The sequence below is a fragment of the Drosophila teissieri genome, unplaced genomic scaffold, assembly GCF_016746235.2.
Source record: "Drosophila teissieri strain GT53w unplaced genomic scaffold, Prin_Dtei_1.1 Segkk14_quiver_pilon_scaf, whole genome shotgun sequence".
Taxonomy (NCBI): domain Eukaryota; kingdom Metazoa; phylum Arthropoda; class Insecta; order Diptera; family Drosophilidae; genus Drosophila; species Drosophila teissieri.
Window position 1 is genome coordinate 544,180 of NW_025224994.1, and position 18,632 is coordinate 562,811.

The following is an 18,632-nucleotide window of genomic DNA, read 5'->3' on the forward strand; positions in this document are numbered from 1 at the left end:
ACAGTCAAGGAGAAGTACGCGAGGGCCACACAGCCAGACAGTCAAGAAGAAGTACGCGAGGGCCTTACAGCCATACGGACAGTCGAGAAGAAGTACGCGAGGGCCTTACAGCCATACGGAAAGCGAAGAAGTACGCGAAGAGTCGATACCGAGTGACAGTGAACCGACGGGAACACAAGTGCGTCAAGCGGGCATCCAGAGTGGATCGCCGCACGTGAAGATCAGCGAAGGACGAGCGAACACAAGGACCTAGCGTGGTCAGAAAGGGACAGTGGAGTCAGTGGTCGCAACGGTGGTTCGGAGGGAAGCGCTAGCTTAACTCGTGGACGATACACCCTGCCCCATAACATCCTAAGCCCCGGTCGAGCCCGCAGGCTATCCTTCGGCGAGGACCTAGCGTAGTCAGAAAGGGACGGTGGAGTCAGTGGTCGCAACGGTGGTTCGGAGGAGAGCGCTAGCTTAACTCGTGGACGATACACCCTGCCCCATAACATCCTAAGCCCCGATCGAGCCCGCAGGTTATCCTTCGGCGAGGGCAACGAGTGCCTGGCATACGCAGGAAGGGACGGTGGAGTCAGTGGTCGCACGGTGGTTCGGAGTGGAGCGCTAGCTTAGCTCGTGGACGACACACCCTGCCCCATAACATCCTAAGCCCCAGGCGAGCCGGTACGGATCCCCGTCGGCAGCGACGCAGGCGTACGACGGAAGGACGACGAGGGAGCAACGACGTGCATCCATTCGGCGAGGATCACCGAATCCTGGTCAACAAGTGACGATAAATAAAAGTGGTTAAATCTGAGAATCGGTCTTCTTCTTGGTCGGGCAATCACACAAATCATAAATTTGGTGGGACGAACAAACAAAATCTCTGAGCTAGCCGTTGCATTTCGTAGCGAGCCGAAACAAGAAAAACAGTTCGTTACATCTGGCGCCCAACCGTGATTGTCCTGGCCAAAAGAACAGAGGGGAAGATGGTGAAATCGTGGAAGGAGACCGGCGTGGAAATCCTGGTCAAGGAGCCAACAAGGAGGAGGAGGAGCCTCGGGTTGAAGACACCTGAAGCACGGGGTTTGGAGGCAGAGCTGAAGGACAGTCTCTTAGAAGAGGAAGGGGGAAGACGATACAGGGTATCGTAACGCCCAACCGACGTTCAGAAGGAGGAATTCGAGCGCGGGGCGGAGGCCAGGAGGAGCAGCTCGCAACGAGCGACAACCGGAAGGTGCGGGAGACCGGCTCTGGAAATCCGGACGAGGAAATCCGTATGGCGAGGGCCAGGATGGCGTCGTCGCGGTAGAGGCGACGGTGGAGGAGGAGGCTTTCTTAGCGAATCGTTGAGCATCGCTTCCGAGGTAATCAACGTGTGGATTGGCACACAGGCGGATGGGGGTCACGACACAGCCCACCTTGGTAGGAAGGTGCGGAAACAACCGCAGCAGCAGGTCGGCGCGAGGATGCCGCAGGCACGGAAGCGAGGGGGGCACGTGCTGCCGCAGGATGGACTCCAGGGCGCTTGGGGTCCAGGGTCAGCAGCCCCGGAACAAGAAGGGACGTACCAGCGGTGGTCCCCAACATCAGGATGCAAGGATGACAGCATAAAGCTTCTTTGGATGAAAACAAACCAAGTCAGCTGTGGGCATCAAAACACTGGAGAAAATCGGGATGGGGGCGCTACGATAATAGCGGTCGATCGATAGTGAGATCGATAGGGAACAAAAAAATACTGGATATTAAATTGATTTTCAACACGCTGCCACACTATTGGCAGCAATCGGCACGACATCGGAACATCGGAACAGGAAGTGGCAACGCCGGTCGCCAATATCGATAACTCGATCGCGCAATCAGCGATGGGACAATATCGGTAGGAGTCGGAGATGGCAACGCCGGTCGCCAACATCGATAAGTCGATCATGGTGAGTATCGGTGGAGTTGCCAGGGATGCGAAGCGAGGAAGAGGCGGCAAGTTTAAATGCGGAGCTGGTGACGAGAAGCGGATGGCAACAGATACAGGAGGCTGGAGGAGGGCGCAAAGATCAAGATGCCGAGTCGAGACGTCGAACGACAGGGTCTACTAGGCTGAGGCTGCCGGGCTGAGATCAAGGAGGCGCAGGTCGACGTGAGGAGGATGGAACGGTGAGGATCAAGATGCCACGTCGAGATGCTCGAATACGCTGAGACGTAAGGCTGCGATCAGGAAGGCGCAAGGAGGTTCAAGATGCCAAGTCAAGACGCTGAACGACGGGGTCAAATAAGCTGCGACTGCCAGGCTGAGAACAAAGGGCGCAGGGTCGACGAGTGGTGATTGAGGAAGTTGCCCATGCAAGGAGACACCGAAGCAGAGGACCGCCGGAAGCAGCATTCTTTTGAAATCTTCCGAAGAAAGGGGGAGATGTGAGGAGTATTAAAACTCCCCACAAATCCGGGTGTAGGAGATCGGCATAGCAACAGCGAAGACGGCTGGAATGCGAGAGGAGCCAAGGGCGGTCAGGTCGAACGGGAAATAATGGACCTTGGACCCCGGCAAAGCGGAGAGACCGTGAATTAACGGTACCGCGCTGGACCTTGGACTCGAACCCGCCAAGGGCGTAGAGGTCATACGGTAACGGTGCGGACTTTGGACAGACACAAAGAGGACGCACCGTGAACTAACGGGACATGTTTGGACCTTGTACCCGAGCGAGCCGTGTGCAAAACGGGAAATAACGGGATTCCCGCAGCCGATATAAGGGACGGCGCCGGCGCAGCTCGAGACAGTCAGTCAGTTAAACACGCGTAGGTCATACGTGCAAGCGCAGAGTACAGGCGCGAGGCGCTCTGTCCGGACACGGGCGTGCGATCAGACGGTCGGAACAGGTTCAGGAAGTGCCACACAGGACAGTCAAGGAGAAGTACGCGAGGGCCACACAGCCAGACAGTCAAGAAGAAGTACGCGAGGGCCTTACAGCCATACGGACAGTCGAGAAGAAGTACGCGAGGGCCTTACAGCCATACGGAAAGCGAAGAAGTACGCGAAGAGTCGATACCGAGTGACAGTGAACCGACGGGAACACAAGTGCGTCAAGCGGGCATCCAGAGTGGATCGCCGCACGTGAAGATCAGCGAAGGACGAGCGAACACAAGGACCTAGCGTGGTCAGAAAGGGACAGTGGAGTCAGTGGTCGCAACGGTGGTTCGGAGGGAAGCGCTAGCTTAACTCGTGGACGATACACCCTGCCCCATAACATCCTAAGCCCCGGTCGAGCCCGCAGGCTATCCTTCGGCGAGGACCTAGCGTAGTCAGAAAGGGACGGTGGAGTCAGTGGTCGCAACGGTGGTTCGGAGGAGAGCGCTAGCTTAACTCGTGGACGATACACCCTGCCCCATAACATCCTAAGCCCCGATCGAGCCCGCAGGTTATCCTTCGGCGAGGGCAACGAGTGCCTGGCATACGCAGGAAGGGACGGTGGAGTCAGTGGTCGCACGGTGGTTCGGAGTGGAGCGCTAGTTTAGCTCGTGGACGACACACCCTGCCCCATAACATCCTAAGCCCCAGGCGAGCCGGTACGGATCCCCGTCGGCAGCGACGCAGGCGTACGACGGAAGGACGACGAGGGAGCAACGACGTGCATCCATTCGGCGAGGATCACCGAATCCTGGTCAACAAGTGACGATAAATAAAAGTGGTTAAATCTGAGAATCGGTCTTCTTCTTGGTCGGGCAATCACACAAATCATAAATTTGGTGGGACGAACAAACAAAATCTCTGAGCTAGCCGTTGCATTTCGTAGCGAGCCGAAACAAGAAAAACAGTTCGTTACACATGATATTGTATTTTATATGCCAAAATAAAAATAGAGGCGCATGAAAACATATCTTTAAAAAAAAAGCGCGACCCATTTTTAACTTTAATTTCGACTTGGGCGTGGTATATTTTATAATGAATATAAAATTAACATAACAATTGCATTCCATAGTTTTCTTTTCTGTGCAAATTCTTTTAGCATTTCACATTTCTTGCGCTTAACATATTATGTACAAATATGTATTTTAAACACTTTTCGCAAAATCATGCAGTTTGGAATGCAATTAGCTATGCTAATTTATCAATGCGAAACACTTTACTTACCGGATTTAGATATTTTATGTTGAAAATGATTTAAACAAACACGACTTGTCACTTTTACAATTGAATGCAAATGACGGAAAACGAAATCGAAAATTCTGACAGGCGCGTGCCAGGGTATTTCCGACCATAATGTAATTAGAATTACATAGAGAAATAATTAAAAACGGACGCATTTGCGTTGCCTATAGCGACAGTTTAATTTCTTACAAAACTTAAAATCCTTAAATCAACAAATATAAATATCCCACCAATTATTAGAACGGTATTCAGAAGTCTATACATTGCGTTTTTTCTCGACGATTACACTTCCTTCGTGAAGATGAGTGATGTCAGGATCAGGATACGCCAGCGTTAGCACCTCAAGACTTTCAGTATTTACTGAAATTGGACAGAGTGGACGTGATTTGGGGATGGCAGAAATCTCATACGCAAGAGTTCCTAATTCTTCGATGTTTAAGATGGAATCACGGACGACTCTGCAGAAGTGAAATTTAGCCGACTTAATAGTAGCCTCCCATAAACCACGGAAATGCGGGCACCGCGGAGGGATGTACTTCCAATCGATCCCATCAGCTAAGCTGGCGGAAGTTACCGATGCCGTGAACGGTTTGCTCAAAAATAGCTAAAGTAGTTCGGCAAGCTCGCCCGACAAAGCTTGTAGCATTAACAATCCAAATGGTACGCGGAAACCTCGAATACTGATGAATTTTCACAGAGGTGCGATGGAAGAATCCGTCGTGAGATCCTGGACAACTTCCAAATGAGCTATGGTCGTAGAAAAGCAAACGATGTCGGCGATTTAGCACTTATGGGGTGCCTGGTTTTTGGTCTCTGCCTTATGATAGAAGGGCCCACAATAGTTAACTCCTGTAGTTTGAAATGCTGGATTAGGTTGCAATCGATTTGCATAACATTACTAGCTCCCAAGTCACAGGCTTCATTTTAAAACATCACACGCATTTATTGATGACACTAACGAGCTTGCGGCCTTCTATCGGCCAGAACTTTTGCCGATTAATCAGTAAATTAATCAGTAAATTCATAGCCTTCTTATACCCCTTACTCGTAGAGTAAAAGGATATACTAGATTCGTTGAAAAGTATGTAACAGGCGTTTCCGACCATATAAAGTATACATATTCTTGATCAGGATCAATAGCCGAATCGATCTGGCCATGTCCGTCCGTCTGTCCGTCTGGCCGTCTGTCTGTCCGTATGAACGTCAAGATCTCAGGAACCATTAAAGCTAGACAGTTGAGATTGAGCATGGGGACTCCAGGGACATACACGGAAGTTTTTCGATTCATGTTTCCACGCCCACACACCGCCTAAAACTGCCACGCCCACACTTTTAAAAAATGTTTTGATATTTTTTCATTTTTGTATTAGACTTGTAAATTTCTATCGATTTGCCAAAAAACTTTTTGCCACGCCCACTCTAACGCCCACAAACCGCCCAAAACTGCCACGCCCACGCTTTTAAAAAATGTTTTGATATTTTTTCATTTTTGTATTAGACTTGTAAATTTATGTCGATTTGCCCACTCTAACGCCCACAAGCCGCCAAAAACTGTCAGTGTCAAAGACTCTTCTCCTTCGCACTTCCACTAGCTGAGTAACGGGTATTAGATAGTCGGGGAACTATATAGCGTTTTCTCTTGTTTTTGTATAATTTTTGTATTAGGCTTGTAAATTTCTATCGATTTGAAGAACAATCTTTTTCCACGCCCACTTTAACGCCCAGAAACCGCCCAAAGCTCCACGCCCTCACTTTTTAAAAATGTTTTGATATTTTTAAATTTTTTTATTAGTATTGTAAATTTTTATCGGTTTGCTAAAAAAAACTGTTGCCGCCACGCCACACCTAAAAAATATATTGATAGTTTTTAAATTTTTTTTAGCCGTAAATTTATCTTGATTTGCTAAAAATCTTTTTGCCACGACCACTTTAACGCCCACAAAACGCCAAAAACTGTCAGCGTTGAAATTTCTCCTTCGCACTTCCACTTGCTGAGTAACTGGTATCTCTCTTGTCTTTATTTAATTTAATTATACCCGTTACTCGTAGAGTAAAAGGGTATACTAGTTTTAATTTAAGATTTTAAACACACCCAATACTTTAAAGCGAAGGTGCAATTTCGAAGGTTCGGACTCAAATTTAAAAATCGAGAGCACTTTGTGCCTAAAGGTGTAAAACTGTAATATCAAATCGTTTAATCAGTAAATTCATAGCCTTCTTATACCGCTTACTCGTAGAGTAAAAGGATATACTAGATTCGTTGAAAAGTATGTAACAGGCGTTTCCGACCATATAAAGTATACATATTCTTGATCAGGATCAATAGCCGAGTCGATCTGGCCATGTCCGTCCGTCAAGAAACTTACTGTATTTGATTTTTAAATAAATATATATACATTTTCCCTCTCGTTCCAGATGAAATATTTTGTGATGCTCAGGACACTCACAACCCTAAACCAAATGATACAAAATGGATATTTTAAGAAACTTTTATTTTATTATTTTATATATATATTACTTTAATCTAAAACGTTTTTTGGATCACTGTGGTGCCCTTAGTACTGACTCTTTAGTGGATATAGAAAAAATACTTCATTATTCCTCCATTCACTTTTTTTAGTTATTGTTTTAGACAAGCTGACGGCCCAAATACTAAAATTTTGTGTACTATATTTTGACAATTAAATTATAAGCAACCAAAAAAAAAACTAAAACAAATAATTAATAAAGTTAACGTTAATTTTGACAAACTTTTTGTTGAACCCATCAGATAGCACATAACACATAATGCGAGTATGCATGTATGATAAAAGTATCGAATAAAGATCATTCCATATATATATACTCAACCAAAGCGGACGGGAATAAACCTCAATAGGTCATGGGCCCAGAGCAAACTTATAAACATATACATGTATACATACATATACAAAATCGACAAATTGGAAGAACAGAATTATGATTCTTGGCGTATACAGATGCGCAGCGTACTGGTACACGCAGAGCTATGCGACGTGGCATCAGGCGCGTTGAAACAGGATTATGCTGGTAAAAATTTAAATTGGTCAAGCCGTGACAGTGATGCTTTGGCCATGATTACCCTCAGCGTTAAAACTTCGCAACTAAGCTATGTTAAAACTTGTACGACATCGTTTGAAGCTTGGACTAAACTAGGAGAGGTGAATCAACCGAGTGGGCCAGTCAGAAAAGTATTGCTCTACAAAACGTTGCTAAGCATAAAGATGGAGGATGGCCAAAATGTTTCCAGTCACCTGAATGCTTTCAGTGAGGTTTTGGTTCAATTATCGTCGGTGGGAATTGACATAAGTGAGGAGGCTCGAAGCTCCTAATCGTGCTATCGAGTTTTCCCAAGGATTACGAAAATTTTGTGGTCGCCATCAAGACGCGTGATACACTGCCGGACTTCGAGGTATTTCGAATTAAGGTCAAAGAAGAGAGAGACAGACGATCTCAATTTGGACCGAGCGACATGCCAGTTTCTAAAAAGAATTGGAAGAATGTGATGCGTTATAATTGTGGCAAGCGTGAACATATAAAGGCCGAATGTCGGTTAGATGGAACCAAAAAGAAGAAGCAGGCTCCAACTGTTCAACAGCAGTGCAGCTTATTGGGAGATCTATACGCGGATAGCTTTGTTCGCACAAAATGGCTACAAGTCACATGTGCTGTGACGAAATTTGTTTACAACCCTGGAGAAGCACACCGAAACAATTGACTTAGCTGAAGACGGATGTCTAAAGGCAGAGCAAAAGGAGTGGTTAAGATAAAGACGGATCGATAAACCCTTCTATTAAACGACGTACTATATGTTCCTACGATGGAGGGAAACTTGATGTCTGTAAGTCAAACTGTTTGTAATGGCAATTTGGTGCACTTTAACGAAATGCACGCTTAGATTATACAGAAGGGTGAGTGTATATTTCAAGTAAACTGGAAATCTTTATACATTCGATGATAAGTGCAATCAGTGTTTTGCGGCTTGCAGCGCCGATGGTATTATATGGCACATGCGATATGGTTATCAATTATCGCAGTATGTCCGAAATCGTGAAGAAGAACATGGTTCGTGGAATTGAAGGTTGTAATTTACCACAAATGCGGCCCCTTCAGTACAAGATCATTGGGTAGCAATACATATTTTCTCACGTTTATCGATGACAATTCTCGTCGCATATTTGTTTACTTTTTGAAAAGCCAAGACGAGGTATTCTCAAAGTTCGTGGAATTCAAGCGACTTGTGGAGAAGCAAACTGGAAAGCTTCTAAAGTTCTAAAGTTCTAAACGCAGCGACAACGGAAAGGAATTTGTAAACCCAACCTTTGTAAATTTCCTGAAAGTGAATGGGATCAAGCGGCAATTGACAATGCCATACAAGCCACAACAAAATGGAGTAGCGGAGAGGAGTAACCGTACGTTGGTGGAGATGGCCCGATACATGCTGACGCAATCTGGCCTGGTGCAGTCTTTATGGGGAGAAGCTATATACACAGCTGTATATCTGCGAAACGCCCTGAGAGATATGACACCAATGAAAGCGTGCAATGGTAAAAAAAAATCAATATCTCATTTTAAAGTTTGTAGTTCTTTCGCAGTTGCATTGGATAAAAGTCACGCACGAAGAAATTCAAGCAGAAAAGGAAGGAATACCGAAGGAATACCGGCAATTGGCATTAATGTATTTAATCAGATGTCCTGATTCGGAATTATGTTTGGAAGCAATGAATTGAGAGTATAAGGCTCTAATGAACAACCAGACTTGGCAGATAGTAGATCTTTCGAGAACACAACGAGCTATAGGCTGCATAAGGGATATCCACTGTGAAGAGGTATGCCAACAGGCAAGTGCAGCGATACAAAGCACGCCTAGTAGCCAAGGGCTGTTCACAGCAGTATGGAATTAATTATTCAGAGACTTTTTCACCTGTTTGTCGGATGGAAATTATTCGTTTAATACTTGCCCTGGCTGCACAGTTAAACTTACATTTGCACCAAATGGATGTCTGCGCGGCTTATTTAAATAGCGATTTAACAGACACTGTGTAAATGATACAGCCACTGGGATTTCTAGCCGAAAATCATGCCGACGGCGTGCTTTTGCTAAAGAAGGAAATTTACGGACTAAACAGTCTGGCAGAGAGCGGAACTGTAAGTTGGATGAATTTTGTATATTATTGGGCTTAGTCCTGTACAAACGAGCCATGTCTATACATGAATAAAGGTGGACGCCATCTTGCGCTTATTCTTCTATATGTTGACGATCTGATCATAGCTTGTCAAGTTAAAAATGATATCAGCATTAAAGGAAAAGTCGCTCAATGTTTGAAATCTGCTTCAGCGGCATGGTATTAAGGAGTGTGGGGCAGCTGCAACTCCACTAAATGCAGAATTCCAAATCACATGAGTGATGCAAAAGAGTCAACGAGCAGGCATATCAAGCGGAGGTAGGTGAACTCATGTGGTGTGCTCATCAAGGCCAGACATTTTACATTCAGTATCTAAATTGGCGCAGCGTAACAAGGATTCCCACAGTGAGCTTTGGACAGGAGTAAAACATGTACTTATATATTTGGCATCGACAAAGGATCTAATATTGCATTATAAAGTTACCAATGAGCCTCTAATTGATTACGTGGGTGCTGACTGGGGAAATGACAAACGTGATAGAAAATCATACATAGGATACCTATTGTATCTGGCTGAAGGACCGATTTCGTGGAAATCTGAAAACGCAGCTTAGCTCTCAGCAGTACAGAAGCAGAATACATGGCGTTATCATCCGCATGAGGGAGGCGATTTCATTAAGACGACTTATATTGGAAATTGGCAGCGGAGAATCTGGAACATCAAAAATAATGAATACTGACAATTTAAGCGCTCAGCAGTTGTCAAAGAATCCTGTACATCATTCAAGGTCAAAACATATCGACATCTTTCACTCTGTAAAAGATATCAACTAAACATATATGCATATATGTTAAAGAAGAACCTTCAGAAACAAAAGCCTTGTGAGATTACTAAGAAGTTATGTTTGTACTAAAATATAATATCTGATCTTAAATTGAGGAAGGGTGTTGAATCTATCAGATAGCACTGTAATCTCTAACACATAATATGTACCGATAGTACATACAGCAGTCACTAAAATTATCGAATAAAGATCATTCCATATGTACTTATATACTCGTACTTAACCAAAGCGGACGTGTTTTTACTCAAGCGAAATAAACCTTAATAGGTCATGGGCCCAAAGCAAGAATGTATACATATACATGTATACAAGTTAACTAAAGCAAACGTCGCTCCCACGGGCGCATGAAATACGACAACATCGGCATACTGCAACGTAAGCATTATGCCGGATGTCGATACGTAGCCGGCAGACACTGCAGATTTGCGTGGCCGCTACGAATATGAGATCGCAACAATGTGTTTCGTTTTCATGCTAGCTCCTAAGTTTGAATTCTTGTATTTTATATTCAGTTCTGATTTTGTCTCCGACGCTACAGCTCCGCTTGGCTCGGTGTAATAAAGCATAAAAAGTAACTCTTAATCTTTCATTGTCACGGCTCCGCCTGACACCTGATTAGTAAAAGTCGCGCGCGTTAACCGCCGGCCAACCCTTATCATAATTGGCGCCCAACCAGTGGTATTTGACAGTGCGTTAGTCATTACCCACGAACACAAAAAAAGTGCAAAACAAACTAAAATAAATTCTAAAAATCTAATACCTAACTACAAGTTAATCAGACTCAGCCACATTAACAGGGCTGTAGCAACAAAACAAGTGCTTGTGACCACTGTTGTTTACAACAGAACTATTTAACAAGTGGCTGCTGCTGACCTACGTCAACACAGGCAGCACAGCTACAACGCCATTAACCTCGCCTCTTGAGTGCAGTTGGCTGAGGTGCGCTATAGCGCAAACTTAATTTCACGTCACACCGAAGCCGCGGGTGCTCTTCGGGCAGCGACTTATCGCCAGATTAGCGCGCAAGCTATCTGGACAGCGGAGACGGCAGCGCGGGAGGCAGAGACAAGCAGTGTACAAAAACAGAAACCAACTTCAGTTTAGAACACAACACAACACCAAAAAAAAAAAATGTAAGTGGGCACCTTTTTTTTAAAACTGCACTTAAACCTGCGAAACAAAAAATAAGCATATAAACACATTTTTGCAAGTGTCTTTTCTTAAATGAAATTAAATAATAAATAGTTTTAACATACGTGAAACTAGTAAAGGATTAAGTTGACGGAAAACTATTGGCAGCAAAAATATATAAACATTTGTTGAATAATTACTAAAAGCGGCGCATCAAATGCATGCGCGCACAAATTTTTTTTTTCCGTCTGCCTTCATCTTGTTCGTTTTGTTTGGTCGTTCAACGTAATACGATCCGTGGGATTTCGCAACTTTGTTGCCTCCGTCCTCAAGCGTTGTGTTCGAGTTTTCGTTGTTTACATTAGAAGCATATGACTTCACCCTTCCTTTTCTATAGAAACACTCGCCGAAAGTGTAGTGATTCTGACTCTGATTGCGACGACCATCGCATTCGCTGTTCAGTGCCAAGACGCACACCCTCACCCCCACCCTCACCTCGTCCTACAGACAGCGTCATGGACCCAGACCAGTTGAAATTCGTAATGCAGGCAGCCGTCACCGCTGCCTTAGCTGAGCAAGCCGCTGCAAATAAGGTCTTGATTGACAAAGTCAACGCAATGGCCCAGCAGCTGGCCGCAGCGCATATTACGCCACCAGAGGTGCAAGCTTATGCACCCATAGAGATAAGAAATGATATCCGCTGCGACGAGCCATTAGATGCCGTCAAATGCTTGCCCGAGTTTGCAGGCGCACATGAATCGTATGTTTCATGGAGACAGGCGGCTCTCGCAGCCTATCGTATTTTTAGGCCGTACGACGGCAGTTCACGCCATTATCAGGCGGTCATAATTATAAGAAACAAAATCAGGGGGGCCGCGGACGTTGTTCTAGCCTCTTTCGGCACAGTTCTTAACTTTGACGCGATTATAAGTCGCCTCGACTTCACGTACAGCGACAAACGTCCAGTTCACGTAATTGAGCAAGAGCTGGCCACGCTGAGACAAGGCAACATGTCTCTGCTGCAATACTATGATGAGGTCGGCAAAAGCTTACATTGTTGACTAATAAAGTCAACATGTCATACGAGCCGGTCCTAGCAAAGGGCCTCTGCGAAAAGTTCCGCGAAGATGCACTACGTGTGTTTATTTCGGGACTCAAGCGTAGTCTCACAGATGTGCTGTTCTCAGCAAAGCCAAGGGACTTGCCGTCAGCTCTGGCGCTCGCGCAAGAGGTGGAATCGAACCATGAAAGATATGCGTTCGCTGCCAACTTCGCGAGAAGCATTGAGGAAAAAGAACACACCCAACAGCGGGTCAAGCCACCCCAACAAGAAACACAGGCAAGCGGGTCAAAGAACCCACATTTTAGTAGGCAGAACAAGCAGCAAGGCCAATACGGCCAGCGAAATGCCGAGCAGCAAACTCGCGCCAGTGCTCCAATGGAGGTAGACCCTTCGCTGTCAAAATTTGGACAGCCCACCCAGGCCTCCGCTGGCGTCAGCAGGAGGTCGGCCATGTCCGATCGCTCTAACGGAAAGGGCAAGCAACAAAGGGTGAATCATGTAACCCAAGATGCTGGGCAGGGGCAGACCTCGTACGCCGAAGCCGCCAACGGCGCTATGGCGCAGATCGAGGACGATGCCGAAAGTGATTCTGACGCCCTCAATTTTTTATTTTACAAGCCCGGTAAAGAGAACCTGGTAGCGGACGCCTTGTCCAGACAACAGCTTAATGTGCTGGAACAAGAAGAGCCCGAATCTTGCGCAGCAACGATTCACAGTGAGGTGTCTCTCACCCACACAATCGAGTCAACAGACAAGCCATTGAACTGCTTCCAGAACCAGATAATTTTTTACTAGACGAACTGGCAGACATAATCGTCCCAAGGGCCGTAAACGCCTTCCATTGCGATTTGCACACGCTCGCAATGATACAAGATGAGATAGTCCGGAGGTTCCCAGCCACAAAGTTCTGGCATTGCAGGAACCGTGTCGTGGACGTACTCAGAATCGAAGAAAGAAGGGAAATCTTAACTGCTGAACATAATAGGGCGCACAGAGCAGCGCAAGAAAATGTAAAGCAGGTATCGTCGGAATACTATTTCCCCAAAATGGCCAAGCTGGCCAACGAGATCGTGCAGAATTGCAGGACTTGTGCAAGGGCAAAGTATGACAGGCACCCGAGAAAACAAGAACTCGGTGAAACGCCAATACCGTCACACACAGGGGAAATGTTGCACATCGACATTTTCTCTACCGACAAAAAGGTTTTCCTCACTTGCGTCGACAAGTTTTCTAAATTTGCCGTCGTACAACCAATCGCCTCGAGAACTATTGAAGACCTGAAGCCGGCGCTGCTTCAACTCATGAACTTTTTCCCAAGGGCAAAGACCATTTATTGCGACAACGAACCGTCGTTGAAGTCACACACGATCGTGTCCATGCTGTGTAACAACTTTGGGGTAAGCGTTACAAACGCACCACCACTGCACAGCACCTCCAACGGGCAGGTGGAGCGTTTCCATAGCACGTTGCTGGAGCTAGCCAGATGCATAAAGATAGACAAGGGCTTGAGTGATACGGTCGAAATAATAATGTTGGCCACTACCCAGTATAATAAGTCGATTCACTCGGTCATCGACAGGAGACCGGCTGACATCGTCCTAACACACCCCGATGAGCCGCAGCTAGAGATCCGCAATAGGATCCAGAAGGCTCAGACCGCGCTGAGGGCCAGAGAAAACGCCTCGCGGCAGAATAGGACATTCGATGTTGGCGAGAAAGTGTTGGTAAAATCCAACCGAAGACTCGGCAACAAGCTCACGCCGTTGTGCGAAGAAAGAGCTGTAGAAGCGGACATGGGGACCACGGTCCTTATTGAGGGGAGGGTGGTCCACAAGGACAATTTAAAATGACGCGCTCAGCAGCGAGGTCAGTGTTTCGCTTAATTTTAAATTTTTTCTAGCCACTTGGCGTAATTTTTAATAGATCTAAGCGCAGCGCCATCCGCGCACATTATATTCTTAAGCATTTTTATTATTATTGGTGTTGGGTTCCCCTTGTCCACAAAATAAAAAAAATCAACCATTTAAACTTTCACCCACAGGACCAATCTTATCCTTCTCGTGTCTCTATCATTGGCATCGGCTCACATAACCGATTATTCGCGCGCCAAATACATTCCCATAGTCGATGGCCAGATCTTGGTGTGGGAGAATTTCGCCTACGTGAGGCACTCCGCGAATCTTTCGGAGTACGCACGTGTAGTAGAGGAGACGGTCGGTCTGCTTAGCCACTTCCCGCAGTCACACATGAGAAATTTGCTGAATGTAGATTCAGCACACCTCCGGGACTTTCTGGATGCACTGGGCACGCACCATCGAGTGGCCAGAAGCTTGGACTTCCTGGGCTCCATACTAAAGGTTGTAGCCGGTACACCTGATGCCAGCGATTTGCAAGACAGTAGGGTAGAGTAGAGGCGCGATTGATAGACGCGAACAATAGGCAGATAGAAATCAATACAAAAATCCAGAGTCAAATTAATAAATTAACTGCCACCGTCAACTTAATCCTCAAAGCAGCAAAAGCGTCGCAAATTGACTCCGGTCATTTGTATGAAACGTTGCTCGCGAGAAATAGAATGCTCATGATGGAGCTTCAAACTTTAATGTTGGCCGTGACACTTGCAAAAATGAACATTGTTAGCCCAAATATTCTTGATCACGCAGATTTGAGTTCAGTTTGGCTAGAGGAGCCCACCAACACCCCCATAGGGGACCTCATGTCCGTATCGTCCGTAAAGGTTCTGCAGTCCAATAACGCATTACACTTTATCATTAAATTTCCGGTAATTAAGTTCGCCTGTAAGAAAATTACTATTTTCCCCGTCAGTCACGAACCCGTGACCCATGCTACGTTTAGATGATGGCGTTATCGCAGAATGCGACAACGAGATCCGTCAAAGCTTGCACCGCATCAACCAGCGCCACCTTCTGCCAGCTATCATCAGGCAGCTCTTGTGCGAAAGAACTCCATGCAGGCGGCGAGGCGCACTGCGAAATACAACCCAGCAGCCTGGACCCCATCACCTATGTAGATGAGGGGATCGTCATCATCAACGACAGGGCCGCCAAGGTACAAGTGGACAACGGCTCTGAAATCTGGGTGCATAGTACGCATCTTGTTACCTTCGCCCGACGTGCCGTCATTAACGGAACCCTGTACGTCAACCAGAACGGGATCCAGAACAGAGTACCGGGGGTAGCGAAATTCCCTCTGCTGAACATCACCTCTCACCAAAGCGTGCTCAGTCTCCCGTACCTTCATCGCCTAAATGAAGGTAACTTAGAGACAATCCGGAGGTTCAGAGAAGAATTCAACGCCGAACGACCCCAGCGAGTGGCACTGACCGTAGCAGCATCATGTTTCCTCCTGTTATGTGTTGCCATTGTGGGCTGGCGCGCCTGGAAGGCCAAGAGGTCCGCAAGACAACTGTACGTGGCGATTGCTGAGTTAAGGTCGGCCGAGGGCGGCCTCCGTCTTGAGGGGGGGGTAGTTAACTAAAGCAAACGTCGCTCCCACGGGCGCATGAAATACGACAACATCGGCATACTGCAACGTAAGCATTATGCCGGATGTCGATACGTAGCCGGCAGACACTGCAGATTTGCGTGGCCGCTACGAATATGAGATCGCAACAATGTGTTTCGTTTTCATGCTAGCTCCTAAGTTTGAATTCTTGTATTTTATATTCAGTTCTGATTTTGTCTCCGAAGCTACAGCTCCGCTTGGCTCGGTGTAATAAAGCATAAAAAGTAAGTCTTAATCTTTCATTGTCACGGCTCCGCCTGACACCTGATTAGTAAAAGTCGCGCGCGTTAACCGCCGGCCAACCCTTATCATAATTTACATACATATACCAAATCGACAAATTGGAAGAACAGAATTATGATTCTTGGCGTATACAGATGCGCAGCGTACTGGTACACGCAGAGCGTGTGGGACGTGGCATCAGGCGCGCTGAAAGAGGATGATGCAGGTAAAAATTCAAATTGGTCATGCAGTGACAGTAAGGTTTTGACCATGATCACCCTCAGCGTTAAAATTTCGCAATTAAGCTATATTAAAACGTGTACGACTAAACTACCACGCCCACACGTTTGAAAAATGTTTTGAATTTTTATCTTTTTTTATTAGTCTTGTAAATTTTTATCGATTTGCAAAAAAAATCCACGCTCACTCTAACGCCCACAAACCGAAAACTGCCAGTGTTGAAATTTCTTCTTCGCACTTCCGCTAGCTGAGTAACGGGTATATGACAGTCGGGAAACTCGACTATAGTGTTCTCTGTATTTCTTGTAATTTTTATCGATTTGCAAAAAAAATCCACGCTCACTCTAACGCCCACAAACCGAAAACTGCCAGTGTTGAAATTTCTTCTTCGCACTTCCGCTAGCTGAGTAACGGGTATATGACAGTCGGGAAACTCGACTATAGTGTTTTCTGTTTTTCTTGTAACTTTTATTGATTTGCCAAAAACTTTTAGTCTCGCAAACTATTTTCCCCATTATAATGTCCACAAAACGCCCAAAACTGCAACGCCTATCCTTTTGGAAAGTGTTTTGATTTTTTAAAATTATTTTTTATCGATTTGCCAAAAATCCTTTTTACCATGTCCACTCTTATTATTCATTTTGTATTACTGTTTTTCAAAATTATATCGGTATACCAGAAAATTTTAACAGGTATTTTATAGTAAAGGCTTATATAGATTCGCTACCGCTATTATCGGTAGATTTGTTTTAGTAACATCAATCTTCGTAAGAGAAGAACTGGCGGACAAGCTGGCTGCCTGAGGAACGATTACAAGGATAAGACGGCTAGTTAGGTTGGCAGATGGAAGGTACAGCGAGATCAGTGCACAGCTCGATGTAGAAGTCGAATTTGGCAACAACCGACTCTAAATATTAGTGGATGCGTTGGTGCTGGAATAGAATTTCCTCACGTTTCTTCCATGAATTCTTAGTACGCCGTCTTCGTCCAGGTAAACGTTCAGGGCAATCAACGAGCTTGACTTGTCAATGGCTGAATTATTTTTTAGAGCGGTTATTTCAGCTGAATACACCCTGGATTTTGCCTGTGTATATAGCCACGATTTTGCTCTATTTATGATTTCGGGGTCTAACGTTTTCGGTAGTTGATTTCCGAGACATTTGGCACGTACTCTTTGAATGTATAGCACGAATGTTGCCACAGCTATGTATAGGCGTCTCCAATCAGAGAAGTATTCTACTGCAAAATCAAAACACTTTAGTTTGTTTACAACGAAGATATGCTTACGTAGTTCACACGGCTCGTTGTTATCGAGAATAATGTCTTGTAGTGGCCATTCGCTTTCTGGCTTGACTAGGAAGTGAGGGCCTTTTAAACAGCGATTAGCGTCAGGAGTTTTACAGCGGCCAGTAGTTCCATGCGTGGTATTGAGACTGGGTTTAGTGGGGCGACCTTACATTTGGCTGCTACCAGTACTGTAGCATTTTAAGGCCGATCGTGTAGCAGGATAACAGGTCCAAGGGATCAAAAATCGACATTAATACTTGTAGGGCTTCTCGTTTTGTTGGTATGGATTCTCCATTTAGGACGTCTCTTTTAAGTCTCGCGAATCTAAAAGTATACTTAAAAACGTCGTTTGAGGGTTCCCAATACATACCAAGAACCTTCTGTAGCATATCTACCCTATAAATATACTTAATTAATGGGTACAACATATCTTCGAAACATTGTGACACTTTGTCATAATAAACATAACGTAAAAGACCACCAACAATTACACAAGTGTTCCAGCGCTCAAGTAATATGATCTAACGCTTATACATAAGCCGATCGCGGAGCGTGGGAATGCTGAGCATGCACTTTGCAGCTCAAGTGGTCAGACCATACATGACATATGCATGATTTTGCAAACATATGTATATGTATATGGAACTATATGTATATATATAAGTACTATATATACGGGTCAGCTCAACCCAAGTTGAGCGCATAAGAAACATTCGAAGCTCTGACTCTAAAACACTGAACCTTCTTTGGGATCCTTGCGAACATCATACTTCTCCGGGCCACCAAGTTCTTTGGGATGTTGTTCGGCTTTTTGGCGCTCTCCAAAATATTTGAGTGTGGCGGTAGAGTTCGAGATCCAATTTCTTATAGAGAATCCTACCTCAGCATGAATGTCTTGGACTTCTGATGTTACTGCGATCGCCTCAGAGTCGTCGGTGTAGCTGTCTATAAGGTCGTCCACATAATGAGCCTTTGTAAGTGCCTCGCAAGCTCGGGGACATTGATCCTTAATCTCCCGCACATAGTGAGCAATACAGGGCGCGCAGCATATT

The 18,632-nt window shown here is 45.5% G+C and overlaps 1 protein-coding gene across 1 annotated transcript in view; it reads left to right on the forward strand.

Annotated features, from left to right (window-relative positions):
* The window catches only part of LOC122625606 (putative serine/threonine-protein kinase STE20-like), a 77,330-nt gene extending 70,506 nt beyond the window's left edge, over positions 1 to 6,824 (forward strand). The window contains exon 4 of the mRNA XM_043805690.1: positions 6,539 to 6,824. Coding sequence (XP_043661625.1) covers positions 6,539 to 6,606 — 68 coding nt within the window. The 3' untranslated portion in view covers positions 6,607 to 6,824. The remainder of the gene's footprint in view (positions 1 to 6,538) is intronic.
* Positions 6,825 to 18,632: the final 11,808 nt, after the last annotated feature.